Raw genomic sequence first — 12,367 nt, forward strand, 5'->3', positions numbered from 1 at the left:
CGCTCCAATCGTCTCTGCACATGAACCTCTCCGTCCCCACTAAGTACGCCACGACAGGCTAACAGACCAAGCTTTTTTGACTTCTTCTCAAACGTTGTTAATTGCTGGTTAAATCTCAGGCCAACTTAAACCATCTCCTCCACCTCATTTAATCCCCTCGACTAACAAGTTAGTGACCACCTCACCTCCTTTTTCGAACTGTTGCTGAGCAGTCATATCCAAAGACAACGGGTTTATACCGCCATCTTCCGCCTGATGTATTGACACAACTCGATCCCGATGGCGCCCTCAACCATTTTCTCGTTTGCTTGCCTTTCTTTCCGGGTTCGTTTACGCCGTTCGACTTTCATTTGAGAAACAAAGTGCTGCACCGGTTTTCGCTCTGTTTTTGCCCTCACTATCTTACTTTTTTCCCTTCTTCTCCCCTTCTCGGGCTATTTTCTTTCGTTTCGTCTGGGAGGAATTTCGAACCTATCCTTTTAACCGTCGATTTCTTCAAGTCGTCCTTTGAACCCGGTCTTTTCCGCTCTGGCGCCATCGTGAAACGGGTTGGTTGTCGCATAAGGGTCAAGGCTAGACGAGACGAAAATCCTCTGGAAGGGCTTGTAGCAACTCCCCTCAGGGTTTATTGGGAGTTGTTCGTCTCGAGTAGCGGGTCAAGATGAAGTTTGGAAGGAATTTACCCCGTAATATGGTGCCGGAATGGAGTGCCAGCTACATCAAATACAAGAGCTTGAAGAAGCTCATCAAGTCCGCGATCCAGGCGAAGAAAAATGGAGAGGAGCCTGATCTGGCTGGTATGAAAAACCGCAGAACTCGTCGCTACTCTTGTTAAAGGGTCTCAGATTTGCTAACTTTTACGTGACGGGTCGTAGGCTTCTTCTATTCCCTCGACCGAAACCTCGAAGATGTGGATCAATTCTACAACAAAAAGTTTGCAGATTGTTCCCGTAGATTGAAGCTGCTTGAAGACCGCTTCGGTCACTCGGTGATGCCTTCACACCGGCTTGATGCTGAAGATTTGGATGATCTTTTGGCCGCTTTGTTGGAGCTGCGTGGACAGCTGAGAAAGTTACAATGGTACGGCGAGGTGAATCGTCGAGGATTCATTAAAATCACCAAGAAGCTGGACAAAAAGCTCCCCGGTGCGCAGGCGCAAATGAGATACTTGCCCACCAAGGTTGATCCGTCGCCGTTTGCAACCAACGCTCGGCTGACGAACCGTATGAAAATTGTTAACGACTGGTTGTCGGTGCTCGGAGACGAAAAATCCATGGACGATGCCAGTTCGACCCACTCTTCTCTATCTTTGAAGAAAGTGCCGTCTCGCCAGAGCCTAAACCTCCCTGCAAGCCTGCTTAATGCTGTCGATGAGGCTCTCCGTAGGGATGACACCCACATCCTTTTAGAGCTACTGCAGACATTAAAGATCGCGGCCGATGATCTTGGCGACAATGTATACCCCAGAGTATTGAAATCACTTTTGCAGCGATCGATTTTCAACCGCTCAAAGGCGTGCCTCATTGCTTTGCTCGGAAAGCTTGAAAACCTTGAAGAAGAAGATGATATTAACAAACGCAACTGTATCCATCGCTTAGTGATCTCTATTGGAAGATCACAAACAACCGCCGATTCTGACACCTCTGCATCTACGGTTCTTAACTTCCCCGTTGATAACTCGAATTATATAACTCCGGCGGCTCCGCCCTCTCTTGTACCACAGGTCCCCGTGACAAAGGAGGCAGACCAATCCACGATTTTGCAGCGTGATGACCCTTCTGTCGCATTTCTCGAGTACTTGCTAGACAATCTCCAGCCCCGCCATCGTTCTGCTTTGCTGGCCAAAGACATCTCTGGCCGCACCCCGTTGCATTACGGTGCGCAGTATGGGTTCAAGGTTGTCTGCGAAGTGATCATCGAGCACCTTCAGGCATGGGATATGTTTGATGTCTCGGAAGGCATCGACGGCCCTAACTGGCAAGACGAAGAAGGTTGGGCCCCTTTACATCTGAGCGTCGTTCGAGGGCACCCTCTCACGACCCGGGCTCTCCTCGATGCGGAGAACTGGAGGGGCAGGAGCGAGGAAAAGGCGGCCATCCGGAAACACGTTTCCAAATCTAGTGCCGTTCTCGCTTTGGCTACGAAAGCGAACTTCATTGACATTGTCCAGCTCTTGGTTGACGCCGACGTTGATATCAATTATCAAGATGACCAAGGAGAAACTGCCTTGCATGTTGCTGCTCGGTTCGGCCACGAGAAATGTGCGAAAGCGCTTCTCGAAGGCACAGAGCACCAAAAGGCAAACACAGAGCTTGCGGAGAACACCTACTCCTGGACACCTTTATTCATTGCTTGCGTTGATGGAAATATTGGTGTTGTCCAACTTTTGATTGAAGCTGGTGCTGACCTCGAGAGACCTGATTCTTCAGGATGGACTGCCAAAGAACATGCTGCACTCAGAGGGCATATTTCGATCGCGAAGCTTTTGGCAGAAGCTACATCCACCACCGAATGTTGCAGCGAGTCCGATGTTTCTGTGCCCACTACCCTCTCTTCGTCTCCACCGCTTCAATCCTCCCTGGCCGATCGCAAATCCAACACCAATGGAAATGGTCGGCCCGCAGAAGCCATTAAGACCTTTGGCCATAGATATTTGACTGATGAGAGCATGATCTTGGTCAGTCTTGGGACAATGGACATGAGGAAGCACATTCCGGCGGTCAACCTTGACCGCATTCCCATGGCAAATGCACATCTTACTCAACTTGACACTGCTCTATCCATCGTTGTTTCTGCAAGTGGTGCTCATGGTGAACCAGAGATCATTGACCTGCCGATCCAGGATAACCTGTCTACCGAACCTATTGTTTTCCATTCCGCCGATGCGACCAAGGCGAAGATTATTTTTGACCTGGTCCCAACTTATGCTGGGTCAAAAGATCGTGTCCTTGGAAGAGGAGTTGCATTGTTATCCAGCATCAAGCCTCACGTGGGATCTAAGCGCATCAGTCTTCAAGGCGACTCCACCGTGCCCATTATCGCTGCCAACACCCTTGACGTTATCGGGTCGGTTACGTTCAACTTCTTGATCATTACTCCGTTTTGTCATCCGAAGATGTCGGTCAAGGAGGATCAGACGTACTGGAAGACCATGGCTTCGACAATGGTTATCGGACATCGAGGTGACTTCACTTCGCGTTTTCATCCTTTTGGTTATGTGTACTCCTAACCTATGTAATCTGTAAAGGTCTTGGAAAGAACATCGCTGGCCGGAAATCATTGCAGTTGGGGGAAAACACGGTCCAGGTGTGTTGCATTTAGGGATCTTGGAATAGTGTTTATCTAACCATAACAGTCCTTTATCGCTGCTGCAAACCTTGGAGCATCTTATGTTGAGGTGAGTTGCGTAGAAATATACCGTCGAGTTGTGTATCGTGGCTAACAGGCTATATAGTTTGGTATATATTACTTGTCCTTTCCCGCAGAAATGGTGTGTTTGGCTAATTGAAGTAGATATTCAGCTGACCAAAGATCATGTTCCTGTTATCTATCATGACTTTTTAGTCAGCGAGACAGGAATCGACGCCCCGGTGCACACCCTTACTTTGGAACAAGTCAGTAGCTTAGACTACTTGAGGAGAGTTTTCACAGACGCTAACCGGTTGCTAGTTCTTGCATGTCAGCGACGGTCGAACTCCCCGTGCGACTCAGAATACCAGGAGCGCTCGAAGTGCTAATCCGTCGCTGGACAATTTGCGAGAGGCTCCTATACGGCAGAGATCTATGTCGGTTGGTGAAGAATTGGGTGTGCCAAACTTTGATGAGAGGATGAAGCATACCAGAGATTTTAAGAAAAAGGGATTCAAAGGCAACACACGCGGAAGTCATATTCAAGCCCCTTTCGCCACGCTCAGAGATTTATTCAAAGAGCTACCGAAATCGGTTGGTTTCAACATGGAAATGAGTAAGATTCTTTTTATCTTCGCTTGCTGTTTGCATGCCAAGCCATCTAATGAAATCTTCAGAATACCCTATGCTTCACGAAAGTGAGGAAGAAGAGATGGACACCTACGCTGTCGAGCTTAATTCATTTGTCGACACCGTGCTCACCACCGTCTACGATCTCGGCGAAGGTCGCAACATGATTTTCTCATCGTTTAATCCAGACATCTGCCTGCTTCTCTCCTTCAAACAGCCCTCTATCCCTGTCCTGTTTTTGACAGACTCGGGAGTCGGGGCTGTCGGAGATATCCGCGCGAGTAGTTTGCAGGAAGCGATTCGCTTCGCGTCCAGGTGGAATCTCTTGGGCGTTGTCACGACGGCAGAACCACTAGTGATAAGTCCCAGATTGGTGAAGGTGGTGAAAGAGTCTGGATTGGTTTGCGTCTCGTACGGGGTGGCGAATAATGATCCGGCGAACGTCAAGGTAGGCTCAGAAAGTGTCCCTCGACATGTTAAATTTTTTTAGTAAGTAATGCCGCTAACATTTCTGGTGTGATTTAGTTACAAGTCAACGAGGGCATCGACGCGGTTATCGTCGACAGCGTTCTCGCTATTCGGAAAGGTTTGACGGAGGCGGAGAATCAGGTTACTTCGTCCTAGTTTTTGGCATAGCTGTTATGATACGGCAGCCTGCTCTAATGTGTTGTTGAAACATTTTTTTTTAGTAATAGGCACTACGTTTCCATGTTTCCAAGCCATAGACCTAATACTTCTTGGGCTTCAGGTCCTCCTCTTTGGAATGATAAAGCTGATTGTCATCATGTTAACACTTAGTTACGCGCGCTTCTTATTCAGCGAGCCTGCCAGCCCTGATGGTGCATCAAGTCTGGGAGTCGGTTTAGTCGAGGAATTTTCAAATACCTGGCTCGAGTTGTTGGCTTTTGTCAAGCTCTGCTCAAGCTTTGTTTTCTTATTTAAGATTTCGTTTTATTCTTTTTTCTTTTTGATACCTAAACTTAAGCTAAGAGTATATGGGACATGGCGCCTGTGTAGGTGATCACTTTAACATGCCGACCTATAGACGACTACGCCATGCTTCCTTTTCATTCTCACTGGAAACGCTCTTGTTCTACATGTACGTCGAGAAAGACCTCACAGACAACGCCAACTTGCTCAAGAAACCAGACTCAGCGCCTGAATGGCTGATTAGCAAAATGATTGTTGATATCAACATTCGCAGTGTCTCTACTGATCGTGATGGCAGAATTCCTCTGCAATACTACACCGAAATCCCCTACCTTTGTGAAGATATACAGGAGGTAGTGGGCGCAGAGAAGTAGCGACTCCTTGTCTTTGTGGAATATCTTATCGTCCATTTCACATTGTAGCTTCTCTATAATTGCTTGAGTACAACGTCCTATCCCTACGTGCTAGTATGCCTTCGTCAGGATGGACAAGCATACGTGACGAGTTCAACAACCGGCACACCGGGATCGAAGTCCTTGTTGTAGCTTGCGATTTGTGCTCCATGGGCGTAAACCTTCATCAAGAATGCTCTGAAGTGGTGTTTCTAGAGCCGGCCATCCACGTCAATATGACATTGAGTGCGATCAAACAGGTCCATAGCTTGCAGCAGGGGCGCAAGCAGCGAATTTGGATTCTATCAAGGGCGAGCACATTTGACCCGCTTGTGGAATTTAGACAGACTGACCAGATGCTTCCACAAATCATTGGAATGACACAAGAATCGTTCCGCGACTTGAAAGATAAACTCGCTGCACAATCAGGCTAATGTATCACTAGAGATATATTGTCGACTAATAAAACAAAGAACAGACTTCATATGGCTGAGGACAAGATCAGAGCGCGAAGAGATGGCCTTCACCGAACTATGTTCGAACAACAATGCATATGATTAACTCGTGAAATCATAGAAAATTTGGACCTATTTGAGAAAAGTCTTGCAGAATTAAAGAAAATGCTATCCGTCGTCTCTCCTCCAGGCCTCGCAAGAACGACCGCGGAGGTGTTAAAGATAGTCTGACCACCTTGGATGGCCGCTATGCAAGAAACCAGCTCCATGGGCCAGCAGTCTAAACCCAAGCCTACTGAAGCCCCTGCTGAACCTCAGAATAAGTCTCGAAATGAAAAGACGAGTGGCATGACGAGCTGCGAGAAGCGTAAGGAAGTTGTAATCAGCCACAGAGTCATTGGCGAAACGTGTCAAGGACTGCGCAGGAGTGCGTGATAGCTTTTAATCTGTTAGGACTTGAAATGTGCGATCAGGATGTATCCAATAATCAGCTTGTAGTATCCAATTATTCTTTGAGTGATCTAGTAGTTATGTGGCATGATTTGCATTCATCAGATCGCATGTAGCTGGCTCGATGCCGATTACATTAGACATCCATCCTTAATACTTGAATGAAATTCACTCATCGCTACACGCAGCTTTCGGACACCATTCCCCGTTGCTTCACGTAGCTCGTAGACCTCCACGATCCACTCATACCACACCTTCCTGTCATCGGTTTGTCGATACATGGTGACAACCGCTTCGGAGTTTTCAGGAACGTGCAAGGGTGTCTGTGTTTTAACAAAGCATAAAATCAGTATTATCCGAAATCATCAACTTGCTAGAGGCCAGGTTCGATAGGGCTTACCTTTAATGGGAAATAGATCGGAAACCAACTTATCATCCCTTCGCTCTTTGTGTCCATCGTTACTGGGTTTGTGGACAACTCCACATCGTCATACAGCACTGTTTCAAAATATCCACCCAGACCGTGACATACACCACGTTCTCGGCAGGGAAACGTAAGCCGTGTTTGACGCACATTGTGTGCGTTCGACAGGACGGATGACGACCTGGAAGGGGGTGGGATATTGGAGTTTGGATGGGAGAAGGACCAAGCTGTATGGACGATAGGCGTTGGAGTTTCGAACGTAGGTGGAGGCGTAGGGGTCTTGGTGATCTTGTTTGAAGGCAAGGAATTCTGACCGTTTGAAGATTTTGGACTGGCTGTTCCTGAGGCGGGTTGAACCGTGGAGAGGAAGTCAAATGCGTGAAGCATGACAACGTATGGTGTCTCTGGGGCTGCTGGGTTAGACGCGCTTTGAGCAGTAACATCAGCATGGAGACGAGGAGAGGATATAGGAGTAAGGTGGGCGGAGTATGATGCTGGAATGGAAATTCCATGGTCTGGGTTCAGGAGATGCGTGACTCCATCAAGACACTCCGGGGACAATTCATTGTCTCCGAAAGAGCCTAAGAGCTCGGAAACAAAGATGTCAACAGGGTAATGAAGCGTCGAGGCATCTTGTCCATCAGGTCCCCGTAAGGCCACGCGATGGGGACCTTTCCAGCTCCTCATGTCAGATTGGCACAAATTTACGCTCCCTGCCCATATAGTCTTGTTTTGTCGTTGAAGGTGGACGAATGCGTTCTGGTTCTTTTCAACAGCCCACATTTCAATATCCACACCTGCCTCGACACTTGCCCGTATCGCTCTGGTCACCAAAGGCCCGCGGCCAGCCCCAACCACTGCGACAACAACACGTCCATCTGGGGAAGAAGTTGTCTTCTTTTTGGCTATCCAATCTTTCAAAGCTTTTGCAATCGCACGTTCATACCATTCATACTTAATAGGATCTTTTTCAAAAACTTCATATGTCACACTCTCCAGATTCACGGTCAGCGGTTGCAACGGCGCTTGCAAAAAGTCTTGATACCCCACTCCGAAGCGCTCCATAGGCGTGCGGGGCGGTTGTTTTGTTTGGAGATTTCGTATATATGAAAGATGAGGCGTTGGGTCGTAGCTCTTTTTGCTAAAATTGGGACCGAGCCTTTGCACTGCTTCCGCGGGGGTGGGAGATTCATCACTCTGCTGAAAAGGATCGGGAATAGGGCCAACATCACATAGAATAATCCAAGGTTGCACCTTAAGGCGCATGAACCGAGAAATCAGACCCTGATGCACCCTAGACAGGACTGGGTATCCCTTTTGATTTTTCACGAACACATTGCCGTCAATGGTCAGAATATGGACAGGTTCAGAGAGCCACCTTGATTGCACAGGTGCAGAAGGAAGATATTTAGGTAGCGTCAAGGCTACGAAGTCAAATATTAGTATGATTTATCGGGTAGAAAGAAAGGAGAAAATGTGACATCTGACGAAGCGAATGGTGCAAAAAGGGTATTTAGGAGTACAAATGACGCGGAAATGAAGAAGCAAATCTGTTTCATACCTACGAAGAGACGCGAGTGATGTTTACAGACTCTCCTAACCGCATCCCACGCATCCCAAGTACCAAATTGATCCGGATCAGTGGATACAGTTGGGTCCTGCTGATGTAGATATTCCGCTCGCGCAAAGGGAGCCAAGTTGCCAATGTCAGTGGTCTCCGCACTGGGGTTATCGGTCATCTGAAACCAAATATGTACTTGGATATAGGGCGCAACATTCAAGACTTCCTGGATCGTGCGAGCATAATACATTAAGCCTTCGCCACGAAGGCTCCCATGATGTAATCTGGGTCCTTGAATGATGACATAGCTCACACCGCAGAACGCAGCATAGGCAACCTCATGCATTAATATTTGGCGAGAGACGTCCGCGATTAGAGGATCCGGCGAACAGAGATCAATCCACTTGCTGGTGATGGCAATCACATTGCCTAGGGATCCATTCGGGCTCAGATGCGAATCGGAAAGCGACAAGGATGGAATTGTAAGAGGTTTGGTGTTCTGGGATGTCGCCAGCGTGCCACACGCATCTTGGACCGGCCGCTCCAGGCTACATAGATGGGAGCCAATCAAGGTGAGGACGTTGGAATGAAACTCGGACGTTGTAATTGGAGTTGTGACAACATCATACTTCAGCAAGGTTAGCCATTTCCTGAGCATAAAGAGAGAGGAAATCATCCATACATTGCAGTCGTGAGCCCGCTGGACGGTGTCCAGAGACACAGGTAGTTTTCGGTCACTTTCATGCTGTCCCACTACAAATGTGGGAGTCCAACTGTCCGAGGCTTCCATCATGCATAGATATCACTAAAAACCAAGCAGCTTCTCCCACCGATCCGAATTGCTTCCCGAAACCCTGGAGAAATATTTTCCTCAGGCCTGGTGGAGCGGGGCGGGAGTTCGCGGTTCTATTTGGCTATTTAGCAGAGCTCGCAATCACGTCATGTTTATCCAACTATGAGAGAACCAAATGATCAACAAGCAGAAAAAGTAATCGCGGGATCTTCGCTCTGGGAGCTCATCGTGCCTCTCTGCGCAGGTTGCTTCGATGTTTGGCAGATTCGACGAATTGTGACGGGCGTGTGCCAGGGCAAGTTTGGCGCGATAAGAGAACTCGGCTAAGTTTCCTATCTCGCCCCACGCGAACTTTTTTTTTTATCACATCGCCAACTGCGCATCAAAGAGTCCTCACTCCATCTTTACCTCCCGTAGCTTTTCCTGCCTATAAGAACTAGTAGCTATGGCTCAAAAGCGCCCCAAAACAGAAGAGAAACCTCCAGCGAAACGACTGAAAACCACCGCCACAAATGTTGATCCGCGCGACAACCCCTACCTTGCCCATATGTTCGAAGACTCGGCGAACGGCAACGGCAGAGCTAATGGAGCTTCAACGGACTCTCCTTTAGCCGAATTCAAGAGGCACAAGACGAACTCTGCGATGGCAAGGGCGGTGGAAAACTCCAAAGTTAATCCTTTCACCGGCAAGCCTGCAAGCGAGAGATACTTTTCCATCTTGAAAACGCGTAGAGACCTGCCTGTCCATGCGCAAAGGTGCGTTGTGATGCGCTTTCCGTCCTCTTTCATTCCCATGAATCTAATACCTTTTCCCTCTTGGCAGAGATGAATTCTTGCAGCTCTACCAAAAATCGCAGATCCTGGTTTTCGTTGGTGAAACCGGTTCTGGTAAAACGACGCAAATTCCTCAGTTTGTACTTTACGACGACCTTCCTCAACTCCGAAACAAAATAGTGGCATGTACCCAGCCTCGTCGAGTAGCAGCAATGTCAGTCGCTGAGCGCGTCGCCAACGAGATGGACGTCAAGCTTGGAGATGAGGTCGGTTACAGTATTCGATTCGAAGACATGACCAGCCCTAAAACTATCTTGAAATATATGACCGACGGCATGTTGCTAAGAGAAGCTATGCACGACCCTGATCTTACTCGCTATAGCACAATTATCCTCGACGAAGCCCACGAGCGCACAATGGCGACAGATGTCCTGATGGGGCTGCTCAAGGATGTTGTAAAGCGCAGAGCCGATTTAAAACTGATTGTTATGTCTGCGACGCTGGATGCGCAAAAGTTCCAACGTTACTTCAACGACGCTCCTCTCTTAGCTGTTCCTGGCCGTACTCATCCAGTCGAAATCTTCTATACACCAGAACCAGAGCAAGATTACGTGGAAGCTGCGATTAGAACCGTCCTGCAGATTCATGCCACCGAGCCGGAAGGCGATATCCTCTTGTTTTTGACCGGCGAAGAAGAAATTGAAGACGCCGTTCGCAAGATCTCCCTGGAGGTAGATGAAATGATCCGAGAGGCGGATGCTGGCCCGATGAAAGTCTATCCCCTGTATGGCACGCTTCCACCTGCTATGCAACAACGCATTTTTGATCCAGCCCCTCCGCCTCGTAAGCCGAACGGACGTCCTGGAAGAAAATGCATCGTCTCCACTAATATCGCCGAAACGTCCCTTACCATCGACGGTATAGTTTATGTGGTCGATCCTGGGTTTTCCAAGCAGAAAATTTACAATCCCCGCATCCGTGTGGAATCACTTTTAGTCTCGCCTATATCCAAGGCATCGGCACAACAGCGTGCAGGTCGTGCAGGTCGAACACGGCCCGGAAAGTGCTTCCGCTTATACACTGAAGGTGCATTCAAGAAGGAACTCATTGACCAAACATATCCGGAAATTCTCCGTTCCAACTTGTCCGCAACGGTACTAGAGTTGAAGAAACTCGGAATAGAGGACCTTGTTCATTTCGATCTCATGGACCCTCCTGCCCCCGAGACGCTCATGCGCGCTTTGGAAGAGCTGAATTATCTCGCTTGTTTGGACGACGAGGGAGAACTCACGGATCTGGGCCGTCTAGCCTCGGAATTCCCCTTGGACCCTGCGCTAGCCGTGATGCTAATATCTTCTGCTGAGTATTATTGCTCCAATGAGATCCTCTCGATCACGTCGCTTCTTTCTGTCCCGCAAGTCTTTGTACGCCCTGCCTCTCAACGAAAACGCGCGGACGACATGAAGGCATTGTTTGCGCACCCCGATGGCGATCATTTAACTCTCCTTAACGTATACCACGCATTCAAAAGCCCAGAGGCACAGGCAAACCCTCGACAGTGGTGTCATGATCATTTCCTCTCGTTTCGCGCTCTGCAGTCTGCAGACAACGTACGCCAGCAACTACAACGCATAATGGAGCGAAATGAACTCGAGCTTGTGTCTACGCCATTTGAGGACAAAAAATACTATGAAAACATTCGTCGAGCTCTAGTCACTGGATTTTTCATGCAAGTTGCCAAGAAAGAAAGTCAAGGCAAGAGCTTGTATAGAACCGTGAAGGATAATAACGACTCTGTACTGTTGCATCCAAGTACAGTGCTTGGCCACGAAGCGGAGTGGGTTTTGTATAACGAATTCGTTTTGACCTCGAAGAACTTCATCCGAACGGTGACCGCTATCAAGGGTGAATGGCTACTCGTAAGTTGTGTCCCTAGAATTTCCGGGCTTACCCCCTTGAGGTTTGAGGTTTGATATTCGAGTGCGCTGACCCCTATATCGTAGGACATGGCGCCATCATATTATGATATTTCGACTTTCCCCAAAGGCGAAATTAGGTCTGCCCTACTTCGTGCTGCAGAGCGGCTCTCACGAAAGGAGAGAATGCGTTCAGAATCGAGGAAGCAACGATAAACTGTGTTTTTTTTTTCTTTCTTTTCTTTTTCTTTCTTTTCTTTTTCTTTTCTTTTCTTTTCTTTTCTTTTTTTTTTTATGTACTTTGACGCAATTATGTTCCTTGTATTCCGACCTAGAGTTGCTCCGACCTTTTCAGATTGGATCCAATAAAGCTAGAGGCGTTTCTTGTTATTTGAGGGGAATATGTATAATATTAATGAATTCTCCGTTATTCAACCCCTTTGACCTAGAACAAGATCATATATAGATTATGATGGCGTATATTTTCCGTATCTCGGTCTCCTGATATACTTTTATTTCTTTTTAGACTTGCAGGGTCAATGCTTCTCAGATGCACCGTATAAGATCCAACTAGTCAGGCAATAATTTATTGTATTTTATTTTGACTCCATGGCCCATATATATGTACACATAGGCAGCAAGCTTCCTATCATTTAAAGGTTAATATCCAGAGAAGTCAGAAACGCCATGCCAT

The 12,367-nt window shown here is 47.8% G+C and overlaps 4 protein-coding genes across 4 annotated transcripts; 3 read left to right on the top strand and 1 right to left on the bottom strand.

Annotated features, from left to right (window-relative positions):
• The first annotated feature begins 78 nt into the window (after nucleotides 1-78).
• CIMG_09163 (glycerophosphocholine phosphodiesterase Gde1) lies at nucleotides 79-5,168 on the top strand. The gene is made up of 9 exons (XM_001239541.2): nucleotides 79-797; nucleotides 876-3,182; nucleotides 3,248-3,306; nucleotides 3,356-3,397; nucleotides 3,455-3,458; nucleotides 3,514-3,614; nucleotides 3,670-3,964; nucleotides 4,026-4,426; nucleotides 4,504-5,168. Exons 1-9 carry the CDS (start codon nucleotides 662-664, stop codon nucleotides 4,600-4,602), a joined length of 3,444 nt encoding a protein of 1,147 aa, XP_001239542.2. The 5' UTR covers nucleotides 79-661; the 3' UTR covers nucleotides 4,603-5,168.
• On the top strand, nucleotides 5,010-5,734 carry CIMG_13588 (uncharacterized protein; the record flags this gene model as incomplete). The annotated part of the gene is made up of 2 exons (XM_004444813.1): nucleotides 5,010-5,261; nucleotides 5,351-5,734. The coding sequence occupies 2 exons, from the start codon at nucleotides 5,010-5,012 to the stop codon at nucleotides 5,732-5,734; spliced, it is 636 nt and encodes a 211-aa protein (XP_004444870.1).
• On the bottom strand, nucleotides 5,731-9,231 carry CIMG_09164 (protein methyltransferase RmtC). Its single transcript, XM_001239542.2, has 4 exons — nucleotides 8,873-9,231; nucleotides 8,191-8,818; nucleotides 6,606-8,053; nucleotides 5,731-6,528 (listed from the first exon to the last, which is right to left on the bottom strand). The coding sequence occupies exons 1-4, from the start codon at nucleotides 8,981-8,983 to the stop codon at nucleotides 6,337-6,339; spliced, it is 2,379 nt and encodes a 792-aa protein (XP_001239543.1). The 5' UTR covers nucleotides 8,984-9,231; the 3' UTR covers nucleotides 5,731-6,336.
• Nucleotides 9,232-9,373: 142 nt separating this feature from the next.
• CIMG_09165 (pre-mRNA-splicing factor ATP-dependent RNA helicase PRP43) lies at nucleotides 9,374-11,950 on the top strand. Its single transcript, XM_001239543.2, has 3 exons — nucleotides 9,374-9,739; nucleotides 9,807-11,676; nucleotides 11,761-11,950. The coding sequence occupies exons 1-3, from the start codon at nucleotides 9,429-9,431 to the stop codon at nucleotides 11,887-11,889; spliced, it is 2,310 nt and encodes a 769-aa protein (XP_001239544.1). The 5' UTR covers nucleotides 9,374-9,428; the 3' UTR covers nucleotides 11,890-11,950.
• The last annotated feature ends 417 nt before the right edge of the window (nucleotides 11,951-12,367 follow it).

Source organism: Coccidioides immitis, assembly GCF_000149335.2.
Source record: "Coccidioides immitis RS genomic scaffold supercont3.5, whole genome shotgun sequence".
Lineage (NCBI taxonomy): Eukaryota > Fungi > Ascomycota > Eurotiomycetes > Onygenales > Onygenaceae > Coccidioides > Coccidioides immitis.

Bases quoted from the DNA above. Each gene is read 5' to 3' on its own strand.
- CIMG_09163 (XM_001239541.2), top strand. From the start codon at position 662: ATGAAGTTTGGAAGGAATTTACCCCGTAATATGGTGCCGGAATGGAGT. The intron at 798-875 runs GTATGAAAAACC...GACGGGTCGTAG, and splicing joins AGAGGAGCCTGATCTGGCTG to GCTTCTTCTATTCCCTCGAC. The intron at 3,183-3,247 runs GTGACTTCACTT...TAATCTGTAAAG, and splicing joins AATGGTTATCGGACATCGAG to GTCTTGGAAAGAACATCGCT.
- CIMG_09164 (XM_001239542.2), bottom strand. From the start codon at position 8,983: ATGATGGAAGCCTCGGACAGTTGGACTCCCACATTTGTAGTGGGACAG. The intron at 8,054-8,190 runs GTATGAAACAGA...TTGACTTCGTAG, and splicing joins TCACTCGCGTCTCTTCGTAG to CCTTGACGCTACCTAAATAT. The intron at 6,529-6,605 runs GTAAGCCCTATC...GTTAAAACACAG, and splicing joins CGATCTATTTCCCATTAAAG to ACACCCTTGCACGTTCCTGA.
- CIMG_09165 (XM_001239543.2), top strand. From the start codon at position 9,429: ATGGCTCAAAAGCGCCCCAAAACAGAAGAGAAACCTCCAGCGAAACGA. The intron at 9,740-9,806 runs GTGCGTTGTGAT...CCCTCTTGGCAG, and splicing joins CTGCCTGTCCATGCGCAAAG to AGATGAATTCTTGCAGCTCT. The intron at 11,677-11,760 runs GTAAGTTGTGTC...CCTATATCGTAG, and splicing joins TCAAGGGTGAATGGCTACTC to GACATGGCGCCATCATATTA.